The sequence below is a fragment of the Leptosomus discolor genome, chromosome 6, assembly GCF_034619465.1.
Source record: "Leptosomus discolor isolate bLepDis1 chromosome 6, bLepDis1.hap2, whole genome shotgun sequence".
In the NCBI taxonomy this organism is placed as follows: Eukaryota; Metazoa; Chordata; class Aves; order Leptosomiformes; family Leptosomidae; genus Leptosomus; species Leptosomus discolor.
In genome coordinates, this window is record NC_141396.1 from 66,784,485 (window position 1) to 66,807,068 (window position 22,584).

The 22,584-nt window shown below is 66.0% G+C and overlaps 1 protein-coding gene across 1 annotated transcript; it reads right to left on the reverse strand.

Moving 5' to 3' along the window:
• Positions 1 to 10,906: 10,906 nt before the first annotated feature.
• On the reverse strand, positions 10,907 to 21,951 carry CCM2 (CCM2 scaffold protein). Its single transcript, XM_086467366.1, is given in 13 exon segments — positions 10,907 to 11,041; positions 11,043 to 11,188; positions 12,342 to 12,480; positions 14,271 to 14,409; positions 15,326 to 15,383; positions 15,692 to 15,827; positions 16,686 to 16,822; positions 18,528 to 18,711; positions 19,702 to 19,785; positions 19,869 to 20,042; positions 20,804 to 20,860; positions 21,452 to 21,563; positions 21,896 to 21,951. Coding segments are annotated over 13 exon segments (1,557 nt in total).
• Between the last annotated feature and the right edge of the window lie 633 nt (positions 21,952 to 22,584).

Here is a 22,584-nt window from a genome sequence, read left to right on the forward strand (position 1 = left end):
AGTGTCAGGGCTTCCCCCCCCAGAGGAGGAGGGGGTGCAGGGGGCCTTGTTAGGGAGCTGGGGGAACCCCAAAACACCACCACCGCCCCCCCCGGGTGCAGGGGGAGGGGTCCTGACTGGGCAGCAGTGGGGAAGGGCAGAGTTAAGGGGGATCCCAGGACACCCCCCCACACACTCTGGGGCAGAAGCAGACGCCCCTCCCCCCCCAAGCACTTGGAGTACAGCCCTAAGCCCCCCCCTCCCCCAAATTAACCCTTTAATGGCTCCCAGCACCCAGGAATAAACCACCCCCCAACCCTTTGGGAGGGAGGGAAATCTTCCCCTCCCCCCCACCTGCCTGCTAAATACCCAGCTGAGGCCCCACCCCCCCCTTCCCAGCAGCCCCTGCGGCCTGGCCCCGCCCCCTCACCCCTATATAAAGGCCCCGGGGGGGCACCCAGGGCTCTACTGGGTTTGGTGCTGGAGGTGGGTTCTGGTGGCTTCTGCCCCATGGATTTGCCCTTGGGGGCCCCAGGTAATGTGGGGAGCAAAGGGGGGGGGGGGGGAAGGCCTGAGGAGGGTTTTGGGGTGTTCAGGAGGTGGGGAGGGGGCTGTACCCCCCCACACCTGAGTAATGGGGGGGGCTGAGAACTCACAACTTCAGTGCATGGGGGGGGGGGGGGGGGGCACAGAGCTCCCTGCAGGGGGATGCTGCAAGGGGGCAGGGGGCTGGGTTTTGCTTGGGGAGGGGGGTGTGGGGTGTGTGTGTGTGTCCCCCCCCCCGTGAAGGGGTCCCCCATGCTTGGGGACATGTGGGTCTGGGCCCCCCACCCTTCATGTAGCTGCCAGACGTGGCGGGGGGGGGGGGGGGAGGCTGTTTGTGTCCCCCCTGGTGTCACCTCACCCTCTGGTGACACCCCCCCTGGGTGCTGTGGGTGGGGGTCACCCTGTTCTCCCACCCCTGGGTGGGTGGGGTGCCACCAGCCTGGCTGGGGGGGGTTGTCCCGCCCCCCCCCCCCTCCCCCCACGGCACCACCCTGCTTGTCCCCTCCCTACAGCCCCCCCCCCCCCCCCCATCCCAGGGTGACCCTTGGGGGGGGAACATCCATGGCACTGAGGTGGGGGGGGGGGGGGTGTCTCCCCTCTCTCTCCGCAGCCCCCCCGCCGATGCCCACCAAGGAGGAGGCTCGCCCGCAGCCCGAGGGGGCCAGCTGCGACCCCGGCCCCCCGGCCACCGCCCCCCCCGGCGAGGCCTGCCGGCCCCCCCCGCCGCCGCCTGCGGACCCCCTGGACACCCGCATCGTCATGGGCGAGGAGACGTGCGCCCCCCGCCGCCCCCGAGCTCCGGGGGGGTCCCCCCGCACCCACCGTGCCTTGCCCCTTCCCTGCTCCCACCAAAGACCCCCACCACCACCACCACCAAGCGGCCGAGCCCCCCCCCCGGCAGACCCCCCGCCGCTGCCGCCGCCGCCCCCTTGGACCCCGATCTCTTCTTCACGGCTCCTTCCACCCCCATCCGGGTCGGGGGGTCCCGGCTGCCGCCGCCGCCCCCCGCCGAGGAGCAGACGGACGGGGAGAGCGAGGGGCTCTGCTCGCCCCCCACCTCCCCCTCGGGGTCCTACATGACGGCCGAGGGGGGCAGCTGGGGCTCCTCCGGCACCGCCAGCACCTCCCCGTCCTGCTCCCCCAACCTGGTGGCCGAGGCCGAAGCCATGGCGGCGCTGCCGGCCTGCCTGGAGGATCCCCCCGCCTTCACGCCGCCATCGCTCGAGGAGGACGAGGAAGAGGAAGACGGGCCCTTCGCCCCGCCAGGGGTTGAGGAGGAGGAGGAGGAGGATGAGGATGGGCAGACGCCGGAGGAAGAGGAGGATGAGGAGTGGGAGGTGTCGGCGGGGAGCGAGGGGCTGCCCGGCGCGGGCATGATCCCGGCGGCGCTGCTGCCCTTCCGCGGCAGCCTGCTCTTCCAGGCCGAGGCGGTGGAGATCGCCCCGCTGCCCCCCGGCACGGCCCCCCTGCCCCTCTCCGCCGAGGAAGAGGATGAGGAGGAGGAAGAAGATGACGAAGAAGAAGAAGAGGAGGAGGAGGAGGAGGGCGGCAGCACCTCGGCCTCCTTCCTGCGCTCGCTGTCGGAGACCTCCATCACCGAGGGGGTGGACGAGTCCTTCGCCTTCCGCGACGACACCTCCGCCTCCTCCGACTCGGCCGCCTACGACGGCGAAGAGGACGAGCGGCTCTACGGCACCGAGCGCCATGCCCTGGGCGCCGAGGGGGGCACCCCCGGCACCGCCGCCGCTCCCCCCCCCGGCACCGGCGCCTCTGGGGACGGCGGCATCGAGCTCCACCTTCACGCCGGGACGGCCCCCGCCCGCCTCCCCCTCGCCGGAGGGGTCCCCCCGGCACTGCCGCGGCGAGGAGCCGGCGAGCGCGGTGGCCGGCGTGGAGGACCTCGGCGCCGAGGAGCGGGGCGGCAGCGGGAGCCCCCCGGCACCCTCTGGAGAAGGCGGCGTGGAGCTGGACAGCGAGACCTTCCTCACCTCCTCCTCTTCCTCCTTGGAGCTGGAGGAGGCCTCAGCCCTGGAGCCCGATGTGCCGCAGGAGCCGGAACCTGTCCCAGGGGGGTGTCCCCCGCCGGAGCCCCCCCAGCTCCCCGAGGAGCCAGCGGCAACGCCGGGTGCCGAGGAGGAGCCGGCGGTGAAGGACGGTTCGAGCGCGGGCAGCGCCGGGCGAGGGGCCCGGCACAGAGCCGGCAGCGAGCGGCAGCGTCCTGCAGCCCCCCGGCCTCTGCTCCGGGGAGCCCAGGGACCCCCAAACCGACAGGCTGGGGGGGGATGAGGTGGCACCGGCCAACGGGGAGCCCCAGGGCGGCCATGGGAGCGATGGTGGTGATGATGGTGACGGCGACCGCGAGCTTGGCACCGTGAGAGCGGTGAGCACCGAGCCGGCGGCCGCCGATGGCCCTGACGAGCCAGACACCGCGGCCACCGGTGTGGTGGTGCCATCGGTGACCGCCAGCCCGTCGGATGAGCCGGACACGATGGTCACTGACCTGGTGCCGTCGGTGACGCCCAGCCTGCCAGATGAGCCAGACACCGTGGCCGGCAACTTGGAGCCATCGGTGACAGCCAGCCCATCGGATGAGCCGGACACCGTGGCCACCGACCCAGTGCCACCGGTGACACCCAGCCTGCTCGATGAGCCGGACACCGTGGCCAGCAACTTGGTGCCGTCGGTGACACCCAGCCCGTTGGATGAGGTGGACACGGTGGCCACCGACCCGGTGCCGTCGGTGACACCCAGCCCGTTGGATGAGGTGGACACGGTGGCCACCGACCCGGTGCCGTCGGTGACACCCAGCCCGTTGGATGAGGTGGACACGGTGGCCACCGACCCGGTGCCGTCGGTGACACCCAGCCCGTTGGATGAGGTGGACACGGTGGCCGCTGACCTGGTGCCGTCGGTGACGCCCAACCTGCCAGATGAGCCGGACACGCTGGCCGCTGACCCGGTACCGTCGGTGACACCCAGCCCGTTGGATGAGCCGGACACGGTGGCTGTTGACCCGGCGCCACCGGTGATGCCCAGCCCGCCGGATGAGCCAGAGACCGCAGCCACCGACCCGGCGCCACCGGTGACACCCAGCCCGTTGGATCAGCTGGACACGGTGGCCCCTGATCTGGTGCCCTTGGTGACACCCAACCTGCCAGATGAGCCAGACACCATGGCCGTTGACCCGGTGCCATCGGTGACACCCAGCCTGCCGGATGAGCCGGACACCGCAGCCACCGACCCCGACCCGACCCCATCGGTGACTCCCAGCTCGCCAGACACCGCAGCCACCGACCCGGTGCCGTCGGTGACACCCAGCCCGCCGGACGAGCCCGACACCGCAGCCACCAACCCTGACCCGGTGCCGTCGGCGGCGCCCAGCCCGCCGGATGGTGTCGCGGCACCGTCCCCCCCGCCCCGGGACGCGTCCCCCTGCGAGGAGCTGGTGGACGGGGCGGCTTTGGCCGGCGCGTCCCCGGAGCCACCGGCCACCCCGTGTCCCACGGGCGAGGGGACGAGGGCGCGTCGCGCCGGGGACGCCGTCGGTGAAGCCCCCGAGGAGTGGGACGCGGCCACCGCCTCCTCCGAGGAGTCGTCCCCGGAGCTGCTGGAGACCTCCCGCTCCCGCACCGACTCCAGCTTCTTCACCGCCCCCGAGGACAGCGCGGGGGAGGCGGCCGTCCCCCCCAGACCCCCATCTTCTGACGAGGAGGAGGAAGAAGAGGAGGAGGAGGAGGAGGATGCCGCTGCCCGTCGCTGCCTGGCCCTCTGCCTGCCCGCCTCGCCCCCCGCCATCCCCCCGTTGATTTTCACCGCTTCGGAGCGGGAGGTGTACGTGGGGGTCCCCCCGGCCCCCCTCGAACTGCTCCAACCACCCGGTGCCTTTTCGGAGAGCGGGGCGGCCTGGCAGCGCCGGGAGGACCGGCAACGCGTCACCGCCATGTTACGGGGCTCCTTTGGGGACCTACCGGCCCCCCGCCTCCTCCCCAGGTCCCCGGAGCCCCCCGAGGGGCTGGCGGAGCCCCCCCAGGGTCCCCCCGAGGAGGAGGGGATGGAGGAGCCCCCGGTCGCCCCCGAGCCCTCGACCCCTCGGCCGGACGATGAGCCCCCGGCCCAGACGGCTGGGGAAAGCGATGCCAAAGTTGTGGGGGAGGGCGGCCCCCCCAGTCCCCCCAGCGAGCCCCCGGCACCCCCCAAGCAGCAGGAGGAAGAGGAGGTGATGGCGGGGGCCGCATCCAGCCCCCAACCCGCTCCGGGTGCCAGCGAAGCGGGGGATGCTCAGCCGGAGCCCCCCACGGAGCCCGCCGGGGAAGCAGCCCCCCAAGCCCCCCCCGAGCCCCCCAGCCCTCCGCTCCCCAAACTCAGCCAAGTGCCTCCTCTCGCCGCGCCGTCGCCCCCGTCGCCGTGCCCGGATCTGGCCCGTGGCCCCCAGGACCCCTCAGGGCTCCCCGCCGGCGAGGAGCGTCCGTCTGTCCTGCCGCCCTCCAGGAAGAACCTCGAGGGTAAGAGACACCCCCACACCCCCCCCAACCCCCCCCCCCCATCGCTGTGGAGTGTCGAGTGGGGTTGGGGTGGGCATCCCTCACTGGGGAGGTGCTGGGGGTCCCCTTTTGGGGTGTCACGGGGGGAGCAGGCTGGGTTTGACCCCATGGAAGGGGTTTGGGGGGGCAGCACCACCTTGGACCCCCCGTTTACCCCCACAGCCACCCCCCACCGCTGTGGGGTGTCACATGGGACCAGGGTGGGCGTCACTGGGTACCACCATGGTGGGGTGCTGGAGGTCCCCTCTGGGGGGGTCCCAGGGTGGGTCATGGGGGGTGAGCACGCTGGGTTCAACCCTATGGAAGGGGTTTTGGGGGGCACCACCAGCTTGGCCCCCCCCCTTTGCCCCCACTGCCACGGGATATTGTATGGGACCAGGGTGGGCATTGCTGGGTACCACCATGGTGGGGTGCTGGGGGTCCCCTCTGGGGGGGGGGGGGTGTCACAGTGTGGGTGACAGGGGGAGCAGGCAGAGTTCATCCCCATGGATGGGGTTTTGGGGGGCAGCACCACCTTGGACCCCCCCCCTTTACCCCCACAGCCACCCCCCACCACTGTGGGGTGTCACATGGGACCAGGGTGGGCATCACTGCATACCACCATGGTGGGGTGCTGGGGCCCCCCTCTGGGGGGCGGGTGTCACAGTGTGGGTGACAGGGGGAGCAGGCTGGATTCAACCCTCCGGAAGGGATTTTGGGGGGTCACCACCATCTCAGCCCCCTTTCCCCCCCCCCCCCCCACAGCCCCCCAGCCCTCCCCGCGCAAGGAGAAGGAGGCCCGAGGCAGGCAGGGGGGGCCGGGCAGCCGGGGTCCCCCCCGGGGGTCCCTGCAGTCGGAGTCGAGCTCCTCCAGCGAGGCGGAGGCTCCGTACCCCTGCCCCGAGATCCAGCGCCTGCGGGAAGCCGCCGGCATCGCCCTGCGCCAGGACAAGGCGCCCGCGGCCCCCCGCCGCTGCGAGGCCAACCACAAAGGTGAGAGAAGGGCACGGGGAGGGGGTCCTGGGGGGGGGTTCCCCCTGTCGTCCCCCCCACCCCCCCCCCCCCCCCCCATATCGGAGGTCTCCATCCCACCCCTCCGCTTGGCCGCAGGGTCGTGTAACGAGTCGGAGAGCAACGACGAGTCCATCCCGGAGCTGGAGGAACCCGAGGGCTCGGAGCCAGCGCCAGCCCAGACCCAGGTTGGGGGGGGGGGGGTGGGTGTGGGGGGTGTTTTTATGGGGGGGCAGTGGGGGACCCCCCCCCACCCCGCCTCCTCCAGGGCTGTCCTTCACCCCCCGGTCTCCGGCAGGCGCAGCTCACCCACTCGCTGGGCACCGGGGAGGAGACGGTCAGCAAGGCGAAGCAGAGCCGGAGCGAGAAGAAAGCCAGGAAGGTGGGATGGGACCCCCCGGGTGGGGTTTGGGGTTCCTACAGGGGGCGTTGGGGTTCCTAGAGGGGGGTTTGGGGTCCCCTGTGGGGCTGGAGGGCCCTAGAGGGGGGTTTGGGGTCCCTAGAGGGGGGTTTGGGGGGTCCCCTGTGGGGCTGGGGGACCCTAGAGGGAGGTTTGGGGGGTCCCCTGTGGGGCTGGGGGGGCCCTAGAGGGGAGTTTGGGGGTCCCTTATGGGGTTGGGGGTCCCTTGTGGGGCTGGGGGTCCCTAGAGGGGGGGGTTGGGGGTCCCTTGTGGGGCTGGGGGTCCCTAGAAGGGGAGTTTGGGGTCCCCCACGGGACTAGAGTCCCCATCCCCGGGGTTAGGGAGGGTAAGATGGGGGGTGTGTGTGGGGAGAGATTAGCCCTGGGGTGTTGGGGGGGCAAGTCTCCACTCCCTGGGGGTTCTCCAGGTTGTGTTGGGGTGTCCCAGCACTGGATTTGGGGGGGGGTGTGATATTGGGGGAGAGGGGGGTGCTCACCCTGGCCATGGGGGGGGGGGGGGGGGGACACGGACAGTGTTGTCCCCCATCCCTGGGTTTGCTGTTGTCCCAGGGGGGTTGGAGGGGCTGGACACCCCCCCCAGCCCCGTCCTTGGCTGCGCTGGGTGATGCGGGACACAGCGGGGACGTGGGGTCACCCCCGTGTGTGTGTGTGTGTGTGTCCCCGCCCCCCCCTCCCCAGGCCATGTCCAAGCTGGGGCTGCGGCAGATCCACGGCGTCACCCGCATCACCATCCGCAAGTCCAAGAACATCCTCTTCGTCATCACCAAACCCGACGTCTTCAAGAGCCCCGCGTCCGACATCTACATCGTCTTCGGGGAAGCCAAGGTGATGGAAGGGGGGCGGGGGGAGGGAGGGGGGTGTCCCCAACCTGTGGGGCCGGGTGGGTGACCCCCTCCTCGTCTGTGTGTGTCGTGTCCCGCCCCCAGATCGAGGACCTGTCGCAGCAAGTGCACAAGGCGGCGGCGGAGAAGTTCAAGGTGCCGCTGGAGCACTCGCCCCTCATCACCGAGACGGCGCCCGCCCTCACCATCAAGGAGGAGAGCGAGGAGGAAGAGGAGGTGGGTGCGCCGGGGGAGGGGGCGCCGGGGTGCCGGAGGGGGGTGTTTGCGGGGGGGGTGACAGCGCCGTGTGGGGGCGTTTGTGTGTGTTTGTGTGTCCCCCCCCCCAACCCCTCGCAGGTGGACGAGACGGGGCTGGAGGTGAGGGACATCGAGCTGGTGATGGCCCAGGCCAACGTCTCGCGCCCCAAAGCCGTGCGGGCGCTTCGGCACAACAACAACGACATCGTCAACGCCATCATGGTGAGTGGGGGGTCACACACCCCCCCCCCCCCCCCCGTGTGTGTGTGTGTGTGTCCCCCATCCCTCTCCCAGCATGAACTGGGGGTGCAAACCCCCTGTCGGGGTGCTGGGCAGGGGGGGTCCCTGACGCGCTCTCTCCCCTGCAGGAGCTGACCATGTAGCGGCTGGGGGCACCCCGGCCCCCCTGTATAGATGCACAGTTACTCCCCCCTCCCTGCCCCCCACCATCCTTCCTCCAGCCCCCCCCATACTCCTCCTCCTCCTCTGTAGCGCTCAATAAACGGCCTCATGTACCCCTTGGATCGCACCCCCGTCTGCCCGCCTGGTGATTTGGGGGGGGTTCCGGGCTGCCCCCGGCTCCCCCAGCCCTGCGGGGTCCTGCCTTTTGGGGAGGGGGGGTATTTGTGGGGGAGGGGGTGGGCTTGGGGCACCCCCATTCCGGCAGTGGGATGGGGCGTGGGGGCTGTCGCTGGGATGGGGTGAGCTCTGGGAGCTGGGGGACCCCCCGCTCGGCACTGTTGGGGGGCACACGGTGTTGGAGGGGAGGGGGGTGGCAGAGTCCCAGGGTGGCCCCAAAGCCGGGGGGGGCTTTGCCCCCTGCCCCGGTGCTAATTTGGGGGTGCCTTTAACGAAGCCGGGTTGGCGAAGGGAGGCGAGCGGGGGCTTCAGCAACGAGACCAACCACCCTCGGGTGCAGAATTTGTATTTCCCGGTCACAGCCACGTTGTACAGAAAGTGAACGTGTGTCACCCCCACCCCTCCCCCCGGGACCCCCCCGGCCCCCCCCCTGGGGAAAGGGGGACGGCAGGAACCCCTCTTCTCGCTCCCCAGCGCTGCCCCACGGGCTTAAAGTCCCTTTTCTCAGTGAAATATGAAAAAAAAAAAACCCAACCCACCAACCCCACCGTGAGCTGTTACGGCTTCTGGGTCAGAGCTCTCTGTCTGCAACCGTGTCCAAAAATAGGGCTTTTAAATCTTCCAAATTTCCCTAAACTCGAAAAAATCCACGAGTGCAATTTGGTTTTAATCTGTAAATCACAAAAAGGCACTAAAACCCCCAGCCCTGGGCTGGGCTGCTGCCCCCCGGGGCTGAAGGAGGAGGGGGAAAAAAAAATCCCTCCTGAAGGTGCTGGAGCTGGGGGGACGGAGCTGGGACACCCCCCCTGTCCCCTTCCCATGGCAAAAGCCGCCCCCCCTGTCCCCTTCTGATGGTGCAAATGAGGGGGAACTCGGAGCTTTCTCCATCGGGGCTTGTTCCTGGGGAAGGGGCTCTCTGGGATGGACGGGTCCTGGCCCCATCCTTTCCTCCAGGGGCTGGGGACCCTCTTTGGGGACCCTCTTTGGGGACCCTCTTTGGGGACCCTCTTTGGGGACCCTCCCTCGCTCCTGCGCTGGAGCCTCGGAACTGGAAGGGCTGCAGGAGGACGGCCCCATACTGCGCCCCCAAACCCCTTAAAACCCAGGGGTTGGGGGGGACGGGGACCCCCTGTGGGAGTGTGTGTGTGGGGGGGTGTGTCACCCTGACCCCAGCCCAAAGCAGCGCGGGACGGCGGCTCCGTGCAGGATCGTACCGAGGGCCGGCGGCTGCGATCCTGGGGAAGGCAGGTATGAAACTGGGAGAAACTGGGAGCATCGGGGCTGGGGAGGGAGAGGGTGGGGGGGGATGAAGGCTGCTGTCTGCCTGGAAGGGACAGATTGGGGGGGGGGGGGGGTGGTGTCAGCGAGAGGGGACACCAGTCAGGGTAATGGTGAAGTGGGGAGGTGCTGGGGGCTGGAGGGGGACTGCGAAGGGTTAAAGGCACTGGGGGGGGAGAGGGGGGGGGGGCAGGGGAGGCTTTAGGGGACAAAGAGCAGAGGAATGTGCAGGGGGAGGCGGGATCCCCCCAAACTGCTGAGCCAGTGTCTGGCCTCCGAGCACCTGCCTCCCCCTCCCCCCCCTCCCCCCCTAGCCCAGCACCACCACTGGGCACCCACAGCTTGTGCACCAGCACCCAGGACCCTGCCAGGGACACCCCCCCCCCCCCCCATGGGTGCCAGGGACCCCCCCCCCCATGGGTGCCAGGGACCCCGGCAGACCCCTGCGGCGCTGCCCGGGCTGGCTCATCCCTCCTCCAGCCCCAGCCTTCCTCCCAGTTGCGGCTGCTGGGATAACTGGGGACCCTTCCCGGGTGCCCCCCGCGGGGGGGGGCAGGTCCCCCCCGCATGGGCACGCCCCTCGGGCAGGGCACAGATTAAAAAAATAAGTGTCTTTATCACCATCTACAAAATATATACAACAGGTACCCCCCCCCCCCCCCCCCCCCCAACTCCCTTGGATGAGCTCTTGTGGCTTTGGGGGACAGCAGGGTCCTCAGGGAGCCCCCCCCCACGACCTCCTGCCGGCACCAAGAACCCCAAGATGGGGGGCAGGGAGGTCTCTGGGGTCCCCCAAGGTGGGGGGGGGGGGGGGGATGCCCTGGCAGGCACCTGCCTGCCCTGTGGCCACGAGCCCGCTGGCAGGTGCCAGGGGGGCGTGTGTCCCGTTGTCCCCCATCCGTCCGTCCCCCCGTCCCCCTCCCCAGTCATCTCCCTGGGGGTCCCCTCGCTGCTCCTGAGCAAAGCTGGGGGGGAAAGCACAGGGCTGGGCCGCAGGGTCCGTTGTCACCACGGCGGCTTCTGGGGCCGAAATGTTTTGACACCATCGACAGTAGGTTTAAATAATTCACATTGTGGTAAACTTCATTCAAAACGAGGGGAGGAAGAAGAGGAGGAGGAGGAGGAGGAGGAGGAGGAGGAGGAGAGCAGTTACAACAAGGATACCATGTGCAAAACTGTAAACCAGGCGGAGGGTCGCAGCCGGTGCCTCGCCGCGCCGGCAAAACCGCCCCAGGGACGGCTGCGGGGCCGGGCTCCTGCCCCGGGGTCCTCCAGCGAGGGGCTGCTCGGAGCCGGGAAGGAGGAGGGGGGGAGAGTAACTGCCTCCTGCTCGAGCCCCCCCCCCCCCCCCCCCCCCCAAAAAATCCTCTTCCAGGTCAGGATACGGGCCCTGCCGCGGCGGCAGGAGGGGGGTGGGGGGGGTGGGAGAGCCGCCGGGGTGGCCGCGGGTGGTGGTCCTCGGTGTGTCCCCCCCCCCGCCCCGGGGCTCGGCCTCAGGAGGAGTCGCGGTCCATGCTGCACCCCAGGGCCTCGATGTCGTTGCTGATGTGCGAGATCATCCGGTCCCACTCGTCCTCCTCCGAAGGGACCGACTGGTCGTCCGAGCTGCCGGCGGCGCCGTTGCCGTTTGGTGGTGGAGGCCGAGGCGGTGCTCAGCGTCCGCCGGTAGCGCCCGAAGCTGTCGGTGATGATGCCCCGGCCGTCCTTCACGCCGATGGTCTCGAGGAAGTTCTCGAAGTGTTGGCTGTCCTTCTCGGGGATGAAGGGGCGAAGGCCTGCCGGGGAAAACACGAGGAGGAGGGAAGCGGTGGCGGCGCCGCGGGGGGCCGTACGGCGCGGGGAGGCAGCCGGGACAGCTTCCCGGGGAGGGGGGGGGGGGTTTGCTCAGCCCCTCCGGGGCCGAAACCAGTCTGAAATCCCCCCCTCCCCGGGATTTCCATGCCTGCCAGCAGAGCCCAGACACGGAGGTGGCCGCCCTGCTCCCCAAAACGGCACGGGGCTCGGCGGAGGAGCCCGTGTCGGGGGCCGTGGGGCCGCAGGTTGGGCACGCCGCTGCGCGGATTGGAGGTGAGCGAGACGGTTTTCTCTGGGCTAGAGGCAGGGTGAGGGTGGATGCCCAGTAGCCACCGCCCGGGCAGCCTCCCAGCACGGCGACCCGGCCTGGTGCCGGCTTTGGTGCCGTGGAAAGGGTGCGCGGCGCCGGGGAGAAGCCGGCGCCCCTGGATCCCCGGGACAAGGAGGGGAGAGAGAGAGGAGCTGGCCCAGCGCTGCCCCTCTCCTCCCCGCTGAGAGACCAAGCCGAGGCATCGCTTCCCAGTGCTGACAGGCGGCCCCAGTTTGAGCCCAGTGCTGGTGCTGTAGCCCCCCACCCTCCTCCAAGACCCTCCTGCCCGTGCTCCTGCCCCAACCCCGCAGCCCCCGGCTCCTGGTGCCTTATCGGCTCCTGAAAGCCACGATCCAAGCAGGGATTTTTGAGCAGGAGGGTCCTGAGGAGCACCCCCCCCCACACCCCCGAGGCGCTCAGCCCACTCTTACTGGTGGGGAATGGAAGGACTGGGGTGCCCCTCCCTGCCTCCCCAGGGCTCCAGGCCCAGGCGAGGGGTGCATCCCACACCAGCAGTGGGGAGCAGACCCCCCCCCCCCTCCTCTCTGGCCCCCAGTAAAACCCAGTGCCTGGTCTGGAGGAGGTACCCAGCCCCCTCTGCGGGGGGGTGGGGAGAGGGGAGCCCCCCCCCCCAAGGGGTGACTCAAGCCTCGGAGACGGGCGCAACTCCCCGGGGGGGGGGTGTGTGGGGAGCAGATGGAGGCGCTGCTCCTCGCTCGGCGGCTCTCCGTGCCGCACCCCACTGAGGGCCAAGGGGGTACGCCAGGAGGGTCCCGTGTCCCCGTGTCCCCGTGTCCCCCCCCGGGGCCGCAGGGGGGGCTCACCCAAGAGCAGGAACTTCCTGCTGTCCCCGTAGAGCTGCTTGAGGTTGATGCAGAACTCGTGGATGGAGGCGCCGTTGCGGTACTCGTGCAGCAGCATGGCGAACTGCTGGATCTCCTGCGAGGAGAGCTTGGTGCGGAGCTGCGGGGGGGGGGAGGCACGCGTCACCAGGGACACGGGGGGGGGACACACACACACACACAGGGTTATGGGGGGGGGGTCGGTCTTCACAAAAACACAGCACCGTTTCCCCGGGCGGCTACGAGATCCCACAGAGCTAAACCGCGGAGAGATAAGGAGGAGAGTGGATTTGCAAGGACAGGGCCCTGTTTATCCGGAGGAGCCGTGCGGTTGGTGAGCAACGAGCCCAGGACAAGGAGACCCCGGCGGAGGCACGGCACTCTGCAGCAGGCCTCGTGGGACACGAGGCGCCGGGACGGCTCAGCCACGGGAGGACCTCAACAGGAACCAAGGACCAGAGGACACCGCGCTGCTAGAGGAGACCACTTGCAGGAGAGAAACCATCGAAAATAATTTTCCTCGAAAATTTCAAGGGAAGTTCGAGCTTTCCCACTTTAGGAAACAGTGCCCAGGCTTAAAGGGCTCATTAATGTTCCCTTCTGCGCCCAGGAGATGCATAATGACACGGTAACGAAACACAGGGTGCGGGATGCAAAGGGGGGGCATGTTTAGGGTAAAAACGCGGTGTCTGTAGTAGGCGGATGGGGAAGCCTGTGCCTTCCTGGTACCTCAGCCCACGGGGCGCGGGAGAGGGTCCTCTGCGGGCGGGAACTGAGGGTGAAAGGGGGCTGCGACCCCACGGGCTGTGCCCAGGGGGCTCTCCCTTCGTTCGAGTCAAGCTGCTCGGACCGGACTCCTCGGGGACGGCGGCGAGGAGCCAGCCCACCCCACCGGAGGAGCAGGACGGGCCGGTGGAGCCCACCACGGGGCCGCCAGCCGCAGCGGGACGGGCCCTGGCGAGGGGGCGGCGCTGGTCCCGCGGGAGGAGGACGTGAGCCCGCGCTCAGCCGCCCCCCGAGGCCTCCTTGTGCCAAGAGGAGGAGGAGGAGGAGGAGACGACGCCCCTGCAGCCACACGTCGAGGTGACCAACCCAACTCCCAAGAGCGCTCCAACACCCTCAAGGTGTCACCGCCAGCTCTGGATCTGGAGCAGGTAACGCCTTCTCACCGGTAACTGATTGCTTTTCAGGGGCAACTGAAGGGCTTTAATGAACAACTAACGGCTGGTATTTAATTATCCCCCGGTGGGATCCCTTGACAGGAGGGTCAGAACTGCCCAACCCCTCCCTGAGGCTCAGAGCCAGCAGCTGCTGCCGGACGGAGATGGGCAAAGCCAGAGCTGCTGCGGGGGGCAAGGGGGCAGAGCAGAGCAGGGGGGCAGGAGACAGGGACAGGGGGGACGGGGTACATTCTCAGCAAGTTCTCTGCTCTGGGGGGGTGGAACCACAGAAACCGGGAGGGAGGGGGCTGGGAAGACCCTCCCCTCCTCCCCTCCTGATCTGCAGATCAGAGATCTCGATCAGTGAAACAACCAAGGATTCTATTCGTGTAGGAGCATTCGTGAAGTGAGTTAATAGGGTGGAGCAATCCGTGTGGAAGTCGGCATTAACAGCGGGCAGAACCCGCCGGCTGAGGTTAAAATAGGTTAAAGATCACGACTTGGCAGAAAAAGGGTAGAAAATGCTGAGGTTTTGCTGTCACCCTGCAGCCCGTCAGGAGGAGCCCCCCCCCGTGCTCCCAGCGCTGCCGTGCAGCAGTGCCGGCGTCTCTGCTGCGGGGTGGGGGAGTTTGGGGCGAGGGGAGGGAGTTTGGGGCGAGAGCAGTTTGGGGCGAGGGGAGGGAGTTTGGGGCGAGGGCGACCCTCCCTCCACGTGCGGAAGAACCCCCCCCGGCCCCATCCCGCTCCCTACCGTCATCATGTAGTCCTGGAGCAGCTCGGTGGCCGTGGTGCTCAGCTCGCTCTCGCTGACCGTCTTTACGTGGGGGGACTGCTGGGAGGAGAAGGCCGAGGGGGACGTGTCACCGGCGTCCAAGGCTTCTGGAAAGGAACTGGAAGGCAACCGGAGGGTGAGTCCTTCGGGGCTCCTCGGGCCCCTTCGGCATCGCTGCGGGGGGCACGGAGGGGCGGGGGGACGGGGTCTCTCTGCCCTCAGCCCCCCCAGGGCGCCTGGGGGCTCCCACGGCACGGGGGACCTTTGGACCACCTTGGGTTGGTGACTCCCTGAAAACGGAGCCCCCACCGCCCCCACCTGCTTCCCCATTTTGGAACAGCGCAGGGGGGGAAAAAAAGACCTCGAACCGCCTTATTTTGGTGTTAAATGTGGGATTTTCGTTTTGGAACAGCGCAGGGGGGAAAAAAACCTTTCAAACCACCTTATTTTGGTGTTAAATGGGGGATTTTCATTTTGGAACAGCGCAGGGGGAAAAAAAATACCTCAAACCGCCGTATTTTGGTGTTAAATGTGGGATTTTCGTTTTGGAACAGCGCAGGGGGAAAATAACCCTCTCCAACCGCCTTATTTTGGTGTTAAATGTGGAATTTTTCAAACGGCAGCAGGTGATTTTAAACGACTGGTTTGTGGGTCAGGCTTTGGGCCCGCCGACGCTATCGATGTTTTCGGTGGTCACCAAGCCAGCAGGCAAAAAGTGCGCGAAACACGGGGTTTTGGGGAAAACACCTCTCCCAACCCCAGCCCGGCTTCACCAAGGCAGAGCAGGCGGGCGAGCGCGGCGTCCCCGCCGTCCCGGCGCCCACGTGGCGTACGTGACCGTCCCCGGGGAACAATCCGGCCCCAGCTGCTGCAGAGGGAGGGAGGGAGGGCGGCTCCGCTCCCGGGCAGCAAAACCCCCCGTGATGTTTGAGCCAGAGCCAGCAGGAGCTTTGCAACCCGCCGAGCGCAGCAGTTGGGGCTCGGGGGGGGGCTTTAAACCCGGCGGCTCATCGGCCCGAGCGCGGTTGACTCACAAAGTGCTGGCTTCCGTGTCGTAGGGCTCCTTAACGTCCACTTTGGTCGAGGAGTCGTCTGCAAGGAAAGCATTCCGGACACGGGGGGTTGGCAGGGAGAAGCTGGGGGGGGGGGCTTTTTCCCTACGCAAACACGGGGATTCCCGACTCTGCGCCCGCCCAACTCGCCCGGAATTGAAGCAGCGGAGGGTTGGGTTGGGTTTTTCTTTAGTAACACCCTGCAGGGGGGGACGGCAGCAGGGTGGCTGTGACCCCAGAGAGGTGACAGGCGCTGAGGGGAGACCCAGAGAGGTGACGAGACCGCCCCCTCCGATGGCCCCGGGAAGAACCGAGCCGAGGCGGGGGGGGGGGAGAGCGCGGACTCACCGCTGTGGAGGGACATGTGCCGCGTCGGCGTGGAGGCCCCATCAAATATTGCTCTGTCCAAGAAGTCGATGGTGGACTCGGTGTAAACAATCTGGAAGACTTGGCTGAGGAGCGAGCACAGCTCCTCGGCGGTCACCTGGGGAGGGAGCCGAGAAGGGCTGGGGACGGGCAGAACCAGCCCTTTTCCTTCGGGAAAGGCCAGGGAGGAAGATCTCCTGAGCTAACCCCCCCCCCCCCCCTCCTCATCACCTCCCCACGCCGCCACGGGAGCATCTCAGCCCTCTTCCACCAGCCAGACCCAGGGAACGGGAGATTCAACGCTCCGCTGTCAACTCAGCGCCCAGAGATTTGGTTCTGCCCCGCTCCTCGGCTCAGCTCCCTGGGGTTTTGGCTGCGTCACCCACGCCCCAAATAGCCACAGGCGCCCCCCCGAGACCGTCAGAGCCGAAAAGGAGGCGAGCCAAGCTCCCCCCCCCTGCCCCCCCAACGCCAGAAGGAGCGCACAGGCTGGGAGCGGAATCTCGGGACGCAGCTACTGGATGAGACAAACTTCCAGACAAAATGCTCCCGTCGGCGCCGCGCCGCTGCGGGAGAGCTCCGGTTGTCCTCACAGGTTTGCCTGCGGCTGGAAGGAGCTCGGGGCAGCAGGGACCACCCCCACCAAGGGAAACCCACCTTCCGCTGTCCCCTCGTGACCAAACCGGGGCCCGGGGCTGGGGCAGGGACGAGGTTTCCTCCTCCGCGTGCGCCAGCAAAGCCCAACCCGCGCCCTGAGGGTGGCACACACCGCAGGGCCAGGTCACGGAACAGGGGGGGGACACGTGGCGAGAGCCACCCTGGGCCACCATCAACCCAAGAGGTGGCGGCCAACCCGGTGGAAGAGCCAGAAAAACCTCCCAGCCATCCCAGTCGCAGCGCCCCCATCCCCCCCCCCCCAACGGGAGAGCGCCGCCGGAGGCCGCGGCGCCCCCAACCCGAGCGGTTTGAGCCTTACTTTGTTCTCCGTCGCCAGGACCACCAGGCAACAGGCTTCGACGGGCCCCACCCCGCTCTCGGACAGCGAGCCCGACGCGAGGGCTTTGGAGCTCTCGGCACAGAGGCTCTGGCTCGGGGAGATGCCGGGGTCCTGAGCTGCGAAGGAGGGAAGAGGAGCTGGAAAGGTGGAGGCAGGGGAGAGAAGAGCAAGGAGCCCTGGTGGGGTGAGCCGAGGGGGAAGAGCAAAGCCCCCCCACGGAAGGGGTGACGCAGGGGATCCCGCAGCCGGGGGAAAAAACCCCCTGGAAGAGGGAGCTCTTGGGAACCGGGGAGCTCCGCCTGAAGCCTGTGGTTTTAGAGGAGGTTTCCGAGAACTCCGTGAATCCCTGGCTTCGTTCCCGCGGCTTAGCCGGCCCCCGGAAACCCCTCAGCAGCGTTACAGCCCCCTTTCTTCCACAGACTGTCCTCGGCCGTCGCGGGGTTTACAATCCACTAAGTCTCTGTCACGACAGCTGCTCCGGAGCTCCCCGCTCCCCCAACGCCCCAGCCCAAAACCACGCGGGTCTGACACGCTGCTGGGCTCGGGTTCGAGGCTCAACCCAGGCGTGACCAGTGGGGAGGGGAGGGGAGGGGAGGGGAGGGGAGTGGAGGGGAAGGGGGGGTGGGGTGTCAGAGGTGGTGGGTATCACCCCCCTGTTATTCACCAGGGGCGTTCAGACGTCCAGCACCGCGGCGAAGCCCTCCCAGCCCCGGCACGAGGGGTCCGACCCAACCGGGGAGGAGGCTGGAGGGGCTGCCCCCTTCCCCCCCCCCCCGACACCCACAGAGAGGCCCCCTCCGCGGGTGGGAGGAGACGGAGAACGCGGGAATAAACCCACCGGAGAGGCTCGGGCCGCTCTCAGGTGGGGTTGGGCGGTTGCAGGAGGGATTTCCAAGCTGGGCGTGAGTTTGGGCTTCCTCTCCAGGCGCAGCCCAGCCCAGCCCCACCGCCCCCCCTCTCCTCTGCTGCGAGTCACAGCATCCTCGGGGGGGGGACACGCGTAGCCCCCCCCTCCTTCCTCTGCCCCCGCTAGCAAGGATGGCCCAAAACCACTCGAGGCAGGAGAGTAGAGACGAGGAAGAAATTCTTTAGCTGAGGGAGGTGAGACGCTGGCACGGGCTGCCCAGAGAGGTGGGGGATGACGCCCCGTCCCTGGAAACACTCCAGGTCAGGCTGGACGGGGCTGGGAGCAGCCTGATCCTGATATGGGAAAGCAGGAAATATGGGAAAATATTCCTTTTGAACTATGCGGTACGCTTTAGCCTCTGCAATATGGGCTAATTAGCCTTGTCTTTGGTAAACAAGAGGGTGACCCCCTGCCCCGGGCAGGGCTCGAGGAGGGTCTCGCTCCCTCCAAGGCCTGCTCCGGTGTCGGAGGTGAGATGGGGAGGGGGGAGGAATTGTCTCGGTGACCGCGGAGGGGGATGTCGCCTCGAGCCGCGGTCGCGGCGGGGGGGGGGGGAAGACGCTGCCCAGCTGCCCCTGAACCGCGCGCTCCGGAGGAGGGGTCCGAAAGGACAAGGGTGAGGAAGACCCTCGAGGAACTCTTCCTCCCTCCCCAAGACCACCAAGAGACCCCCCGGAAGGGGAAGAGACCGCGCCTGCGCAAGGGGGAGGAGGTCTAATTTACACCCGAAAGCGGGACAGAGGGATCAAGGCGTAAATACGTGAGTTTTGGTGCTTCCAACAGGAGGCGACGCCCGCGGCGCGGGGGGTGCCGCCTCCTCGGGGCACCGGCCCCTCGCCGCCCCCAGCGCCGCGGAGCTGCGACCAGCAGCGACCCCAGCCCCCCAAGGCCGGGGGCCGCCCCCGCCCCCCCACCTGTTTTCAGCACGACCAGGTGAGCGGAGTCGTCTCGGATGTAGGAAACGGAGGCGATGTCGTGGATGGGGACCCTGAGGATGAGATCTTCTCCGTCCCGCCACACCAGCTTGATGTTGTAGGCGGAGAGGCTGATGACGGCATCGTGTTCCGGGGTCAGCTGCCCCGGGAGCTGGTGGGCTCTCTGAAATAAACGCGCGTACATCGAAAAGAAACCGATTTACCTCGAAAATAAACCTATTTACATCGAAAAGAAACCGATTTACCTCGAAAATAAACCTATTTACATCGAAAAGAAACCGATTGACCTCGAAAATAAACCTATTTACCTCTAAAATAAATTATTTACATCTAAAATAAACACAATTACATCTAAAATAAACATATTTACATCTACAATAAACGTATTTACATCTACAATAAATGTAACTACATCGAAAATAAACGTATTTACACCTACAATAAACGTATTTACTTCTAAAATAAATGTAATTACATCTAAAATAAACGTATTTACATCTACAATGAACATATTTACCTCTAAAATAAATGTATTTATCTCTAAAATAAATGTATTTACATCTAAAATAAACGTATTTACATCTAAAATAAACGTATTTACCTCTAAAATAAACGTATTTACATCTAAAATAAACATACTTAACTCCAAAATAAATGTATTTACCTCTAAAATAAACGTATTTACATCTACAATAAATGTAACTACATCGAAAATAAACGTATTTACCTCTAAAATAAACATATTTACCTCTAAAATAAACATATTTACATCTACAATAAACATATTTACTTCTAAAATAAAGATATTTACCTCTAAAATAAATGCATTTACATCTACAATAAACGCATTTACCTCTAAAATAAACGTATTTACATCTACAATAAATGTATTTACATCTACGATAAATGTAACTACACCGAAAATAAACGTAATTACCTCTAAAATAAAGGTAATTACCTGTAAAACAAACGTGTTCACATCTAAACCAAACGTGTTTACGTCAGCTTGCTGACCCGTTCCCCTTCGGTGGCGGGTTCCCCCCCCCCCCCCAGGACCCCAGCCAGAGCAGGACCCCGCGCCAGGTGCCCCCGCCAGCCTCTCGCCTCGCTCCCCGCGCTGGGCAGAGGGCTGGCTCGGCGGCCGAGCGCTCACCTTGGCGTTATCGATCAAACGCAGGATCTCCGTGCGGCTGGAGGGGTTCAGGTACCCCGGGACGGACGTGAGCTGCCCCAAATACTGCAAAAGAAGACCCAAACCGTCACCGCAGCCCCTCCCCGCTGAGGAAGACCCCCCCCCCAGCCCCGCCGGGCGGGCGCTACCTTCACTTCTTTCTCGATGTAGTCGTTCAGCAGCACGTCGGGCTCGACGCGGTCGGGCAGGGCCACCACCACCGTGTGCAGCGGCCGCCTCTCCGTCACCTTCTCCTGGGCTTTTTTATCCCGGCCTTTCTCACCCTTCAGGAAGACTCGTTTGAAAGGAGACACTATTCCAGGCTGAGGAGGGAAAGGGAAACGTTCAGGGGATGAGGGAGGGAGTTTCTGCACCGCAACGGGGAGGGGAAACCAGCAGCGCCGCTGCCCAGTGCTCCTCCAGCCCTACGGCTGGTTTTACTGGGCTGGTTTGAGCATTACGGGACCCCAAGCGCACGATCTTCCACCGAGAAACCCCTTCCCCGCGGCAAGAACACCAATGCTGGGAAGTGCCCGCTGCCAAAACGGGGCTGGTTTTCGCCCAAAAGTCACGCTGGGCAACCTCCCAGTTGGGAACCAGTACAGATGTATGGTGGGATGAAGAGCTGGGGGAGCGAGTGAGCGCAAACCAGCAGGTTTCCTCCTCGCCCCCGGCGCAATTTTCCCTTGGTTTTACCGGCCCCACGGGCCGGTTTGAGCACTACGGGACCCCAAGCACATGATTTTCCATCGAGAAACCCCCTCCCCGCCGCGAGAACGCCAACGCTGGCAAGTGCCCGCTGCCAAAATGGGGCTGGTTTTCGCCCAAAAGTCACGCTGGGCAACCTCCCAGTTGGGAACCAGTACAGACAGATGTTGGGATGAAGAGCTGGGAGGTGTGTCCTGGTTTGGGCTGAACCAGAACTCGTTCTGGTTTGGTGCTTTAACTTTTCAGTTCAGTCTCCTCCAACTAACAGCACTTTCTGAACCAGCAGCACGTGTCCCCAGCCAGGGACTGCTCCCAGCGGTGCCAACCCCTGAGGGTCACAGCCAGCACCAAGGGATGGGCTGCAGAGAGGCCCTGCCTGGGACTGGTTCTTGGAGCCACCAAGGTCACTGCTGAGTCTTGTGCCCGTGTTGGGCTGCGGGAGGGAAAAGGGTCCCCAGCCCGAAAAAGGCCGCCCCTGCAGGGAGGAGCGAACCGGACTGGTGACCCAAACCTGACCCACCGAGTGTTCCACCCCACGGACGGCACGGTCAGTGCAAAGCTGAGGGGTCCCCAGGGTCAAGCTCTCTTCTTCGGTGGCGACACCTGAGGAGGGCTCTGTCTGTCCTTCTGTCGTCCATCCCGACCCGTGCGTCCCTGAATCCAGGGCCTGAGCCCAGCTCCTGCCTCCCGTCCCTGTCTGCTGCCCAGTCCAGCCTGGGACTGCCCCAGTGCCAGCCCTGCAGCATGGGGGGGACGTGTCGTCATCGGGGTGGGGGCAGTTGGGTTCGGTATTGGGGCTGTATCTATTTGTACATATTGTAGAGATTTCATTATTCCCTTATTCTTATTATTTTCTTTTCTTTTATTGTTGTTGTTCCACTGAAGCTGTTTCAGTTTCTTTTCCAAACCGTAAAGCCTCTCTCCCTTGTTCTCTCTCCTTTTCCCTTTTGGGAGGGCAGAGGGGTTCGCAGAGAGCGTCTGTCATGTGCTAGTGGCCGGCTCACCCTCAACCCGTGACACCGACCCAGGCAGTGGCCTCCCCCCCGGGGAAAAACCAGGTCTTTGAAGCTCCCCAACCGCTGAGCGCCGGGTTTGGGAGAACATCGGCGTCCGGCGACGCGCCCACGGGCTCCCAGCTACAGAGGGAGCCCCGCCACCGTCCTGCCACCGCCACCGCCACCGCCCGGCCAGGCTGCACCCCCAGGGGCTGTGGTGGCAGAGCCAGCCCAGGGTGGATGCCCGCCGAGCTCCACACCAGCCTGCCCCACAGCTGAGCGGCCGGGTGGGCGTGTGGCCACCTCCAGTTTCCCCGTCTGGCAGCTCGAGGGGATGTGTTGAAGCGGGGAGATCCAGCGCCCGGCGGCCTCACTGATTCTCTGTGCTCCCCCCCCCCCCCCCCCCCCCCAGGGCAACCCCACTTCGGCCTTCCTGATTCTCGGGGTGGGGGGGGCGAGAAAAAGGACCGTACGGGCTGCGGAGGCCGAGAAGACGCTTCGGAAGGCGAAGGAACTGACTATGAACCATGTTCTCCCGCTCGGAAAGGCGCGGGGTACTCTGCAACCTCCGGCAAGTTCGGCTCAGCGCTCGCCACTGCCCACGGCAGGACCTTCTTGCCCGGGAAAGAGCCGTCGAGAAGAACAACCGCAGACCCTTCACCTCGGGCCTGGCCGAAGGACGCTGTGTTTGGCGGGGGGGGAGCGCCGTCCCCACGTCACACCCCCCCCCCCCAACCCCCCCAGCAGCGTCCCTGTGTGGGTGTGGGACCTGCTCCCGCCTCACGCTCCACGTAGGCGAGCAGGAAAGATCTCCAGGGACCCGGAAGAACCGGGACCTGTTGGGATGGGAAAGCGAGATGGAAAAGCTCCTGGTTGAAGCGTGTCTACCGGCTCCCAGAGCGAGGCAGGCACCGCAAGGACAGCGGGGACAGCCCGGCCCTGGAAAAATGGGTCCCTTGGACCAGGGAGATAAAAATAGAGAGAGTTTAGAGGACAAAAGGGATGGGAAACACGACGGGGGCCTCGTGGAACAGCTCTGCCTCCACCGCAGCAGGAGCAGCGCTGCGGATTTTCGGGAGGGCATCCCCCCCCCCCCCGCAGCCGGGCTCCTGCCGAGGGGCCGGGAGCGCTCCTGGCTCCGGAAAAGAAGAAAATCCTCAAC